The 13,515-nt window shown below is 41.8% G+C and overlaps 1 protein-coding gene across 4 annotated transcripts in view; it reads left to right on the forward strand.

The window, feature by feature from the left end:
* The first annotated feature begins 5,117 nt into the window (after positions 1-5,117).
* LOC143273854 (uncharacterized) overlaps positions 5,118-13,515 on the forward strand; it is a 91,076-nt gene continuing 82,678 nt past the window's right edge. For 2 of the 4 annotated variants that reach the window (XR_013052077.1, XR_013052080.1), the window contains exons 1-2: positions 5,118-5,173; positions 11,242-11,475. Coding sequence is in view for 1 of the 4 variants with exons in the window: in XM_076574181.1 (XP_076430296.1) it covers positions 5,144-5,221 (78 nt within the window). In the remaining 3 variants the exon portion in view is untranslated. Of the gene's footprint in view, positions 5,222-11,241; positions 11,476-13,515 lie in introns of all 4 variants that reach the window. The other 2 variants (XR_013052078.1, XM_076574181.1) reach the window with 2 other exon arrangements.

Consider the following 13,515-nt stretch of genomic DNA (forward strand, 5'->3'; position numbering starts at 1 on the left):
AATTTTCCAATTGAATTACATTCACAGACTTTCCACCTGGATAGTACAGTTGAGGTGAGTACATAACTGTGAACAATTTTTCACCTTTGCTTTACTACTAATTTACCCTGAAATAGATATGCTCTCCTTTAAGCTCCTGCTGGAGCCACAAATTATAAACCAGACGTGTGAGCTCCTGGAGTTATAAATGACAGTGTTCTCAAGCCCCTTGAAATGTTTATCAGTTTAATTACTATGTGTGTATTTGTATGTGAGAGGGGGAGGGAGGGAGGGAGAGAGAGAGAGAGAGAGAGAGAGAGAGAGAGAGAGAGAGAGAGAGAGAGAATGTTCATGTGTGCTTGCACATCTCTATGCATGCATGTGAATACCAAAAGGCTACCTAAGTCTCTCACTTGCCTACATTTACCTGATTGTCCAGTGGGCCATGGAGTTTCATCCACCTGTCTCTGTCTCTCCAACACTAGATTACAAGCACACACCACATTTTGCTTCTGTAGCAGTCTTCTGGCACTGGAACTCAGTCTTCATGCTTACAAGGAAACAACAATCGTTTCTAAAACTATATTTGCATATATATATATAGTTTTACTGTGAAGACATTCAAATATATGGGAAAATGCACAATATGGAGATCCTTCAACCCTGAACAGTTGGTCATATTCATTATTTATTTTTTAATGAAGAAAACAAGAGAAGCATTAGTTTACCAGTATTTGAGGTTGTTGTCTAGATTGCGTTAAGGTAGGGACATCAAAAAGTACCAACTAAAAATATGGCCAAATGCTTTTGGAAAGCCACCAGTTTTAGCAACCCCAGCAAAATCAGCTACCCCTCTCAACATAAGGAAATTATTTATGCATATGCTAACCTGACCATGACAGACCTGACAAATCAATATGGGGACTATTAAGTCCAGAGATTTAACATCTCCATGAACTGTTGCCTCACCCAGCAGATGCTGAGGGTCTGTGTAATAGAATACAAACAAGCAGTAGGTGGAGCCTTTACCATATACTGTGAGACTGTAATTAAGGCTTCCAATCCCTCAGTTTCCTCAGTAAAGTGACACTCATCAGCACATCTTTGTTGAAGAGTACTTCACACTCAGTTCTGCAGTTCAGTACTGTGAAACATTAAGGAAGAATGAAACATGTGCATCTCCCTGCTAAGATCTAGGACAATGTTTGTTCATATGCCGGAACATAAAGACACTGCCCACAAAGTCAGCACTTCACTTTATTAATTAAGAAGCCACATTTTGTCTACTTATCAATAATATTTTGCCTTAGAAAAACAAATGGAATGTGCAGGAATAGATTTATATCTGCATTTATATTTACATATTTATTTATTTTGATTTTAAAATTGCTTTTACCCAAAAGACTTCAGTTTACAAGTATTGGTGGAGAAAAATGAGCCCTTGAATGCTTTTGTTTCAGTTTAGCCATTACAGAAAAGAGCACACAGTTCCTTCATGTGATTAATGCATGAAGGACAGTGTGGAGCAGCAATCCTTTGATGTTCTCTGCTGTACCAAGAGGATTCCTGTTTCTCCCCTGAATACAACCCAGGCCAATTTGTCACCAATGGGCTTTCCTACTGTGAATCTCAGCTAGATACCTTTTCTGTTTATTTATTTGTTTCTGTCAAGATGTCTTTTTAGCTAGGCCTTTCCTGACTACTTTACCTTAAATGGGATTCTTGTTTAATTTTCTTCCTTTTATTTTTGAGATTATAATATAATTACATCATTTCTCTCTCCCCTTTCCTCCCATCAAACCCTCTCCTATACCTCTTCCTTCCCTCCTTCAAATCTACAAATCTATGGCCTCTTTTTCCATTAATAGTTATTACATGGAGATATATATATATTCCTAAATACAACCCTAGAAGAAGAACTACAGACAACAAAGGGATGCTGAAAGTGGGAGAAACAGTCTCCTCCAGGGAAAAGACACCAATTTGTTATCCAGTACAAATTGTCAGCCCTGAAAACACATACATGAGCAATGTTATACAGACTGAAATCTTAGCAGTTATGCATAACAGCTTCTCAAAGGATACCACATGGGTTCACATTCTGACTCTATAACAAGAAACTTGGGACTTGTGAATGAGTATGCCTTGATTTTCTCCACTGCAAAATGCAAGTATCCATCTCACTCTGTCATGGAAATGAAATGATGTATGTAAATGACTTTAGAAATATGTTGACATATGTTAGCTATTGTTATTATTAAAATTAACCTGCCCACACCAGTCGTATTAGAAGCACCAAGCAACTAAAGGTAGTCTAGGGCTTGTTTTTGTGGTCAGATGCCTAATAGCCAAGTTATGATTTCTCATTGATGCTAAGCCATGGACTCATATTTATCTGCGATGTTCAACCCAGAGACAGAACAAAAAGCAAAGGACACTATATTGGCTTAGGTGTGTGTAATGGAGTTGATATAAATAAATTTATGTGTGGATGCACTAAGGAAATGACACACATATTTGTAGCGGTATTTGCTCTGCCCATAACCTTGGGCCATATGGTCCAAAGGTGGTGGTGCCTCCTGCCTTGCATGTGAACTCTTATAAGGAAAGGAAGAAGGATCACATGCCCCTTCTCCCTGCTCCTGTCTGTGAGGGGGATTTGCTCCTGGTCAGATCAGAGGATGACTTCTGCTGTCTACTCTGCTCTGTAATCGTGAGCTTATTTCCTCAACTTACATCTTAATAAACTGTTATCCATTTAATAGACTCATGTGGATTGATTGCAATAAGTAGCACCCACGTGACAAAAAGACCCCACACTCCCTGCGGTTCCTGCCCGCAGCCTCTGTGGCAGTGGCAGCAGTTGGCTCAGAGGCTTGTGAGCCATGCTAGCACCCCAGAGCTACTCTGAGCCCCTTGCGTACCTACTGGGGCTACTTGCATGACCAAACCCTAAAGTACCAGGGCAGCTGCTGGTGAGTTCCTCTGCCCTTCAGAACTTGTGCAGCCCAACCCCCAGGAAGGACCTGACCCCTGCTCAAGTGACCAGCTGCATACAGTAGCCGGGCAGGGAACTTGTAGACCAGGCAGCTCATGTGGTATGTGAGTCAACCACCCTCTAACCAGGTGACTCATAAGGCAGCCCTAGGTGCCTTTCTAGTTCCCAGCTGTTCTAGAATACATCCAGCAGTTACAATGGAAAAGATGGTTGAGAGAGGAAGCAAACATCCTAAAACAACAGGATTAGACCAGAGATTTTCAGATCTCCCAATATCAGATTCTTGGTGAGGGATGTTTCATTGATAGAAATGTATAAGCCACTTACAATGAGCATGCAATATCCCTATGCCATACAGTAGCTCTATGAAAATATTCTAGAAATTTTCTAGAAAATATTCTAGAAAAAAATATTGACTTTGCCAGTTGACAGGAATGGACCCAGCAGAAATTGTAGTACCTTTAACTAATGAAGAAATTTTCTCACTATGGAAAGATAATGAATACTGGCAAAGAGCCTGCAGTAACTTTTTGGGAGAGATTAACAACTTTTATCCCAAAAGCACAAGAATAGAATTCATAAAGAGAACTGAATGGGTCCTTCCTCACGTTGTATGACAAAAGCCAATTTCTGGAGTTCCCACATTCTATACTGATGCAAAAAAATCAGATGGCCAGCTACAGCCAAAATGAGCCTGTGCAGGAGACAGCACATGGCCAGACTCAGGACGCAACAATGGCTACTCCTTCACCTGCTGTAAAAGTCTGTCCTTCCATCAGGCACTCTGACTTCCCACAATGACATCCATGGGGTACTCATGCTCAAGGAAGCCTATCTGAATGCAAAAACACAGTGCAACTCTCCTAAAATATCTTCATGCCAGAAGCTGGACACTTGGTCTCCAAAGAGAGAGCCAGGCTAATTCAGGCAAGATTTAAAGCTTTACATAATTTTCCACTGAACTTTCTAACCTTCTGAATAACTACAGAGAATGCACAGTGGCCCCGTGGCCATGTGTGCCCATCAATCCTCAGTGTTGGGTGTCAGTCATGTTTTACACCCACTACCCCATCATGAGAAACACCAGAAACCTGGTGGATGAGAGACTGCAACCCCTGCACAGGGAAAGCATGGACTTGACAGAGTCCCAGGTCAGAGAAGGGTAACAGAATGAGCTCCCAACACTTCATAAATTGCAAGTGCATGTGGACAGTGGGCTTGAAACATATCTAGACAGAATGGTTATTCACAAACACAGTTATTCAGGTAGTAGGTCCATTGAGTAAAGGACAAGTAAAAGCAGGTGCTCCCGGGATTCTCTGTACCTCACACTGGGTTCTGTCTGCAATTCATTTTATTGTGGTTCATGAAAGCTGTATATTTATTCACTATTGATCTATTTATTTTTGTACTGTTCCCTCTAAAACTAAGGGCCACTGGCCCTGCAGGCTAACACTCAGCTAATAACCTACCACCCACCATAAGCTAAAAGATTAGTGGTGCAGATGTAAATTAGGAAATGAGATATGGTAACATTTGGAGATAGATGCAAGGGGCAGAAGATGGCACCTTGCAGGTAAGTGCCAGTAATAAACCATGATGCTTATGGAGAATCTGAGATGCTGAGGCAAAGTGTGGGTTCAGACATTTGAGATGAGGAAGCAATATTGTCAACTGTGTGCCTCCTCTCAAGGATGCAATTACCTCAGAAAAGATTGAGGGAAGCCGGGCGGTGGTGGCGCACGCCTTTAATCCCAGCACTCGGGAGGCAGAGGCAGGCGGATCTCTGTGAGTTCGAGGCCAGCCTGGACTACCAAGTGAGTTCCAGGAAAGGCGCAAAGCTACACAGAGAAACCCTGTCTTGAAAAACCAAAAAAAAAAAAAAAAAAAAAAAAAAAGATTGAGGGCTGTCACAAGATGTATGTAAGTGATTCCCATGGAAGCATCTCTGAAATACTTCCAGCTTGGAATCTATGTGTTTCCAAGGATGTTTGGCACAGTTTGGGAGAGAATAGATATGGACCAAGCTGAAAGGTAACTGAGGCCAGGATGCCCTTTGTGATTCTCAGAATAAAGTGAGGTGAGCCCTCTGTGACCTCACAGGCAAATCTCTGCCATGGTAACATCAGTGTTCTTTGTCTGCAACACAGAGTCCACAAAGGAAGGATGGGATTCAAAGCAGGCCCAAGTGTCTGGGTAAGCTTGGGCTGTTTTCTGGGATGGATGCTACCTGAAATTTATCATGTGAGTGACTTAGTCAGTGTGGGGTAATGCTTCACTGAGGCCTTAAATGGGGAGAATGAAACATAGTGAGGTCATTGAAATGTTCCTGCCTGATGACAGATCATCCTAAGAATTATATAGATCATGGATCAGACATCTTATAGCAGTGGTGCTGGTCCCTCAAGACCACAGGGAGAGAAACCCCTCATCTCACCAGGAAGAGAGTCCTTGGGATGAAGCAGCACAGGTGTATCTAGACCAGTACTCATGGCTTCTCCAGGGAAGGTAGGAAAGGCACCCGGGGAACTGTCATCTGCTCTTCCCTGAAGACTCCAGTCCTTGCAATAGCAATGTTTTCATTTGTACTCTGTTGTCACAATATGGAAACAAACATCAATGTCACTATCAGAGGAAACACTATGAAAGCACTCTACCCTCTAATTCTGTAATTATGTACATTTGCAATTTGTATGTGTGCTTGTGTGGGTGCTTCTGCCTGCATGTTCATGTCATACATGTTATAGGGGACATTGAATGCTGTCACATATCTTCCCTACCAATATGTACATTGTTATATGAGACAGGGTAACTTCATGTTCAGGCTTTGTTAATAAGATGAACTCACCACAGGGAAAGCCTTCCACAGTGCTGGGACAGAGTCCTCAGCACAGTTTGGGAAAACATGGTTGTTCTTCATGCTACACTCAGGCCCAGAGAAATAAACTGGACAGAGGTGTGCTCAAGTCTCTGTTACCTCATATCATAGCTCATTGCCAAGGTAAAGGCTGTGGTGTTGATGTGAGGGAACTCAGTGTCTACTGGGGTGGGCCAAGATTCAGAAAGAGTTGCTTGCAGGTGTGCAGTGAAGTTTGGGCTATGCATAAGAAAAATACATACAGGATTCCTGGGATGAAGGCCTAATTAAACAGTGTGTTATACTGAAAAGTAGAAGGGTGTAATGTATGAGACACAATGTGGTCCTTGAGATGACCTTTAATAGGACCTGCGCTATAGCAGTAGAAAAAAATTGCAGTATCAGTGGGATGTGTGCCATGAAATTGCCAAAATAAAGACTCAGGAAGATGACACCCACAACTCATCAGACAATGAGACCAAGGGATGGCCACACCCAGTCTGTATTGCAGACTGGTACAGGATGAAGTTCTGCTGTTGTGCTGTTATCCAGTGAGTGACATTCTCAGAAGTCATTGATTCCCATTGCAGGGTCAGGTAGAGAAATTTCATGACATCTTGCTTTCTGGCCAATCCTACCTCAAGCTGTGTTTAATGGCAGTGAAGGAACAGGGTGCAGGACAAATTTATCAATCATTTTGGTACCCAGCAGATGGCACACTCCAAGTTTCATGATTAGAGAAACTTGCTGATAACCAGAGCATTGGAAATGATAGACCAAGAATTACACTTGGCACATGGGCTGAATATGCATACCTCATCCCCACTAGATTTGTTCTTCCCAGAGGTAAATGTCCCTAGAGGAAGAGGAGGCATGGATCTGAGCTTCTTCTCATGAAATGGTCATAAAAGTTGCCTTCAGATACTTCCCATAAGTACTACCCCAAAATATACCTATGTGCCTGGACAGCCTTTGAGATTTCTCAAACAGTAGGGCCTGGCCTCTGTGACCTCACATGAGGGTCACTGTCATCATTAAAGGTGTGCCCTATATCTAAGGTCAGCAGAGTCAGAGTAGGCAATGATTTCAACACAGGAGAATGTGAGCAGGGAGCCATTTCAGGTAAGTGACTGCAGAAAATTCTTTAGGTGAAGAAGTGATCTCACACCAGTGTAATGTAATGTTTCTGGAAGGGGATTTTGAAGGCACAATTCAGTGTCTGAGGGGGTTTTGATGGACAGATGTGATCTTCAGAAGAATTGCAATCCAAGGACCAGAAAGAGATCCTCAGAGAGCATGGCCATGTATGGCATAAAGGGACAAGACACCATATACAAACCAGAGAAAGAGGCCTTGAAAATTTGTACAGCCTCCAGTGCCTTAGCGTGGCATCCTTTAGATGCACAGAGGACTACCCTTCATTGTAAATAAGTGTGACATTCCTTCATGGGAGGGTACTACAGGAAGAAAATGCTAGATTCAGATGTTGATGATGACCTGATTATTCTCAGGTGCAAGCCATAAATAGACCTCAAAGGAAATCTGCAGCTCCTTGAACCCCAAGTAGCCTGGGCCCATATTATCTTCAAGGGTGTTTGGGCCACACTTTCTATCCAACCCAGGACAAAATCCCACCATGAAGGAGCCTGGCCTTAGAGGGACCAAACCTCACCTTAATGATCAAAGGAAATGGACACCCCAATAACCATGACCTGGTCTGAAGCCAGGTATTATCTTCATGCCAATTTATTTTTTTGGACAAACTGTATCCTCATTTGTGACCCAGGCCATGCCATGATCACCAAGACAATTGGAATCTTCACCAATGAGTGACATCAGATCATAAGCTTATGAACTCCAGTCAATAAGGAGTTGATCTGGAAGCTCCTTTTGGTTCCACTCTGGACTGTGGGCTGTACCCACATCCTCCCAACACAAGGAACATTGTCACATCCAATGTATCAAGGCAATGTTATGGCTTTCAAGCTGGATCACACCTGAATGTGAAATGACAGGGACACAGCTTGGGATCAAGGGTGTGTGTGCCATACCCAGGAAATTCTCTGTGTCTAGGTCTTAATCTGGAATACCACAAATCAAGAACAGCAGTTGGACCTTGAGTCTGAACTAGGACGTATTCTACTTCAAGAAGGTTTAACATACTATAACACCATGAGGTGACTGCCTGTAGGATGTTATGGGCAAAGGCCTTAAAGTGACATCAATGGGGCCCTGCCAAGTCCCTGACTACCAGTACCCTGGGTCTAGATTAAATTTTAATGTAAACTTTAATGTAACCCAAGGATGTGTGGGCCGCACCCTCTCTTTACATGACACAGTATTATGCTCTTAATAAGGGAGCCAGAACCACACTCCATGGCCTCAAATGAAAGAAGGACCCACTCTCCTTAATGATGGAAAACATGGTCATGCCTTAATATCAAGAATGATTAGATGGCACATAGCCCTCTAGTGACTTCACCTGATTTTTATCCCAGGCTTGACTCTATTCACCAAAAATTTTAAATGCATGAAGAATGCTTTCTAAGCTGATGACTGGTTCCAAATTGATAGCAGTGTAAGCTGGGGGCTCACCTACCACCAAGAAGCCTGGGTCACATTTAAATTCAAGGGTGGTGGGCAACATCCTCTCTTTATCATATATAGGAGATATGCTCAACTCAGAGGACCCAGGAAAACAAAACCCAGCCTTCATTAAATGAGTCGCACCAGAGAAACAATCTGGGCAGATTTGCCATGATGGGTGTGTGGGCTGCACCCCGGAGGCATTGTATGCCAGGCTGTCTTCAAGAGATCCGGGACAAATGATCTTGTGTGGGTTGGCCAATGCCACAGCCTCTGAGGAACCTGGAATCACTATAATGGCCAGAGTTGGTAGTCTGGTATGTGACATCACCTCACAAATGTCCAGAGTGCAGTCCAAACCCTCATGTCCTGACATCTCAGGATTCTGAGCCTCCCATAGGTGCTCAAACTAACCTGATTAGAAACATTAAATAACCCATTGGATTACAAATGTCATGAACCCGGAGTACAGACACAACTTTAATAAAAATGTATAATGGAAAACCCAGAACTTCCTCCTCTGGAGAAATGTTTGTTGGCATGTTCAAAGATGAGACATGCGTTCCTAGACTTCCTTAACCCCTCACTGGAGCCTACCTTCAAGAAGCCAGAATTATAACCTGATTTTTATAGATCTCTTATAATACAGATCTGAATCCTTTCAGTCATCAGTCTTATTGTACATGTCTTGCCCTAACAATGTGTATATAGTTTTCAATAAATATAAGGTTATCTACTACATGGTTTATCCTGAAATGTTTATTTTGATCTTTTCCCTATATTTCTAACATTGAACTACTTAAGAACAGGCTCTGATGGTTGCTCACAAACTGGAAGTACAGGTAGCTCCATGTATACAGCACGTTGTATGCTCAGACCTCATCCTGAAGGTCAGTGCACCTCTGTCCATGGTTTGTATCTTTGCCATTTGTTGGAGTCTTTCAAAAAATAAAACAAAAAGTTGGCGAAAGTTGCCAACTAGGTAGGAGCCCTTACCTAGTTATAAAATCACTGGGATAAAATTTCTAAATTGGAAGGACAGCTAGCTCCCAGCCCCATCCAGTGAAAAAAGCAGATTATCACCCATTGTTAGAGAGGTGCTGATGAAGGTCTGGGAGGCAGAGGAGTAAGGGAAGGCTCAGTGTGGATCACAGGACACCAGGCATCTGGAAATGGTCTTCCAGTGAGATTCCATAGGAAGATGAATGGACCCCCACTGATAACCTCTGCATGGTGCCACAATGGTCACAGACAGATTCGTGTCCAAGGAACAGTAAAATGTGCTGTTCTCCTTCAAGTAGAGGAGGGAAGGCTGGTGTGTTGCAACTCTGGACTTAATCCTGTTGATCTGGGGAGGTATAGGTGGCAGATTTGTTGGCGTATTCCCTATTGATACTCATAGACACAGGGAATGCGTCTTGTAGAAATGACATGGAAACTGTACCCATGGAAACACAAAATATGGGAGTCAAAAATGAGACAGAAACAAGGGGAATACCATTGGACATAGGTGGGGGAAACTCATGAGGACTGGTCCCGAGACAAGGAGCTATAGGAAATTGCATTGTTGATAAAGGGAGAATTGGTTGTCCCTAGAGATAAATCCCCTACCAGGTTATCCAATACCTAATATTCAGACCTGAAAACATGCATGCAAGCATCACTGAACAGGCACAGCCTATTATAGGTTTAAATTTAAGCATTTTTCTATAAATATCTGTCAATAATGAAAATATGCCATCATCATTCTGAGAGAGGGAGAGAGAAGGAAAATGCTAACACTTAGAACAAGAAGGATAGTGCAAATGGTGTGATTTTATTTTCATTTTACAAATTATAAATGTAACTAATGGAAGACTGGCTGGGTTAGACACTCCTATTGTAATATGTATGCAGTGAAACAACTTTCCTGTGTTTGAATTGTAACTATTTAATGGAAGACTGGCTGGGTTAGGCACTCCTATTGTATATTTAAACAGTGAAACAGTGTTCCTGTGTTTGACTTGAATTTCCATACTCTTGTCTCCACACCTAGAGCTCCCTTCTCCCAAGATGACACATGCACAGACATGGGGTTGGGCATGGGGTTCTGTGATAACAGGGAGAATTACCTTGAGCCTTTAAAGCAGCTGACATCCCAGGATATAATGTTCTATTTTCTCCTACAACCCCATGTCACCCACACATTTCCCCAAACCCCATCTCTCATTTTAAACCAATCCCTACTGCGCTGCCTTCATCTGGAAGAAAAGTAACGTAGAAGCTCGCTCACTTCTCAACCATTGCAGCAGCTGGTTGGCCTTTTGTTTCAGGTTTATATGGGTATCTGAGTACTGAGTACCAGAGTCAGACTCCAGAAAGCCAGGAATTATCCTATAAATATGTTTTTCAGTTTCCTAATTAGATTTAGATATAATTCAACTGTTTCCCCATATCTCAAATGCACTTAACACGGCTTTTGTATTATCTACATAAATATCAAATCATTTTCACTTTTTTGCAAATAATATGGATAGTTGGTTAATGTCAGGAATGAATCTTTTGAGATGTATATAATTTACTGTGAAAAAACAATTAAAGGCTCCGGGAACATAAAGAACTTGTTTATAGTATTGCATGTTAAGTTCCATCTAGTACACAGAGTGCCCAAATCATACAAGAATTCTTAACATTTGGTTCTCAGTATCCAGAACATCCAACTCTTTAGTTAACCATCATTTTGTCCATTTCTAATATCTGGTTTGATTTTTGAACAAGGTATTACTACATGGGCATTTCTGGCCTTGAACTCACATCAGTCCTCCTTTCTCTCTTCCTCAAGCATGCTGAGGGAGATTCAGGGACCATCACCCTGGCTCTGTTCCTAACATCTGCAATGAGAGCCACAGCTGCAGATGGAAGCACATAAGCGCACAAGGCTTGCACTCTTCTCCCCCGACCTCAGTGTGGAGGCTGGTAAAGGGTTCTGCTGTGATGGGGGACTAACAACAGGTGGAATACACATCAATGCATCAGGATTCAGGCTCCTCTGCCTATCTACCTGAGGGTTACACTGGTGAGTGTTACTTGTGTTGGACATTCTAAGAGAAGGGTCAAACAGAAAGAATACTCACTACAATTTCATATAAAAGTCAATGAAAATTAACACTTCATGCAGTTCTACTTTACATAGGAAACAGCTCTTAAAATCATTTTGTAAAATTCATCTTCTTTCCTTTATTTGTCAGTCACTAGACTGATTCTACAAGGAAGGGTGGCCTCTATTTGTAATTTTGTAAATCTCATTGGCCAGGGCATATGGATTGCTTATTAGAACAGTGTGGTGTTGTCTTTCTGCTCTTGCTGCGCTAAGGATGCTTCACCTGAACAAATACAGCTGTCACTAGCTCACATTAGTGCTGAAATGTAACATTCTGTCCTGTAAGGGCCACAGGGTAGAGAGAAAAATGAATCTTCTTAACACTAAGTAACTGAGTCCCAGGACTTTCCATTATTCATGATTTATTTAGGTACCAGTACTTCATAATTAAGATATTTACTCCCCCAAATACAAAGAAAATGAAATGATAATTAACATTACCTTTACCCCAAAGATGATGAAACATTTTCAAAGGCCTCATTAACATACCCAAAGCAGTAGTTCACATTTTCTGAGATTATGAAAATGGTTGAAAAACATACGGGAATGAACTGAGCCCACCCATCATCTGCAGCCAAACTCTTACTCCACAGCACACAGGGCTGAATTGCAGTGACAATGACTTCCATTGCATATTCGTTGACAGTGAATTCTCACACTTTTCCTTTAAAATATAAAAAGGTTTCATGCGGATTTTAACAGCATTAAAATATGAAGTTTTAAATAATATGTTTTAATTGTTTGAGAATTTCACACATGAGCATAGTTTATTTTTTACATTGTCCATTTCATTTCTCCAAATCCTGCCTGATCTCACACTCACCTGCACCAATTTGCTGCCTTTTGGGGGGGTGGACATTTCATGCCCATTCTCTCCTGTGTGTAGGGCTCTCCAACAAGTTTTGCTCGACCGACCATTGCATCGTCACATTAAGGAAAATTGACTCTTCCTCCTCTAGAAGCCACCAACTGTCAACAGCTTCTGAGTTAGGAGAGGGGCCAGTGAGTTCTTTCCCTTCCATGCTAGAATGCTGACTGGTTTGATTATAGATTTCCTAAATGGAACAGTACTGTCATATAAAATCAATAGTACTTTATTGCATTCCATGACCTCTGGATCTTAAAATCTGTCCATCCCTCTTCTGGAATGGTCTCTAAGACTCAGAGGAAGGTGTAATATAAATATCACATTTATGCCTGTGAATTCTACATCTCTGAATTTTAACAGCTTCTAGTGTGACACACAGTTTCCTGCATTAGAATACTTCTCTGATGAGGACTGTGCTCACTAACCTATGAGTATAGAGATTTTAATTCAGAGGGCAGTGTGATTTGACCATTTATCATAGTAGTTGTGGTAGGTTCACCTGGTGGGGGGCTGTGAATTTGCCAGCCTCAGATTTACACTGTGATGAATGCTTTCATTCTTGTGGGTTTGATTTTAATTCCAATGAGAATGTGGTTCATCACTGCAGTGTTTTTCATGAGCATGGACTCATAAGCTCTGATGCTTCATTAGGTTACAGGGCAAAACTGTGTGGGAAGGATTAGGAGGTGTGACATTGTAGGAAGAGGTGTGTCACTAGAGATGAACTTTGAGGTAGGTTTCTTTCTGACTCATGCTTGTTATCCCAATATGTGAGCTCTCAACTGCATGCAAGTCGGTTGCCATGATCTCTGCCATGATGGCCATGGACTCATTGTCTGAATCTGTAAGGCCCTAATAACTTTTTCTTCTATGAATTTCCATGGTCATTGTGTCTAGTCACAATACCAAGTAAATAAGACAGTCATGCCCATGACATTCAAGCACTATTGCACCAATGGTTACATCTTGCCACACTGGTTGTCATTTATAGCTCACAGGAATACAACTGGAGGAAACATCTGTTGTTCCCATCTATGAACCTAAATAAGGTATTTCTGCAGTATAAATCTAGTCAGTATGGAGAAAAT

Source organism: Peromyscus maniculatus, chromosome 6 (genome assembly GCF_049852395.1).
Source record: "Peromyscus maniculatus bairdii isolate BWxNUB_F1_BW_parent chromosome 6, HU_Pman_BW_mat_3.1, whole genome shotgun sequence".
NCBI lineage: Eukaryota > Metazoa > Chordata > Mammalia > Rodentia > Cricetidae > Peromyscus > Peromyscus maniculatus.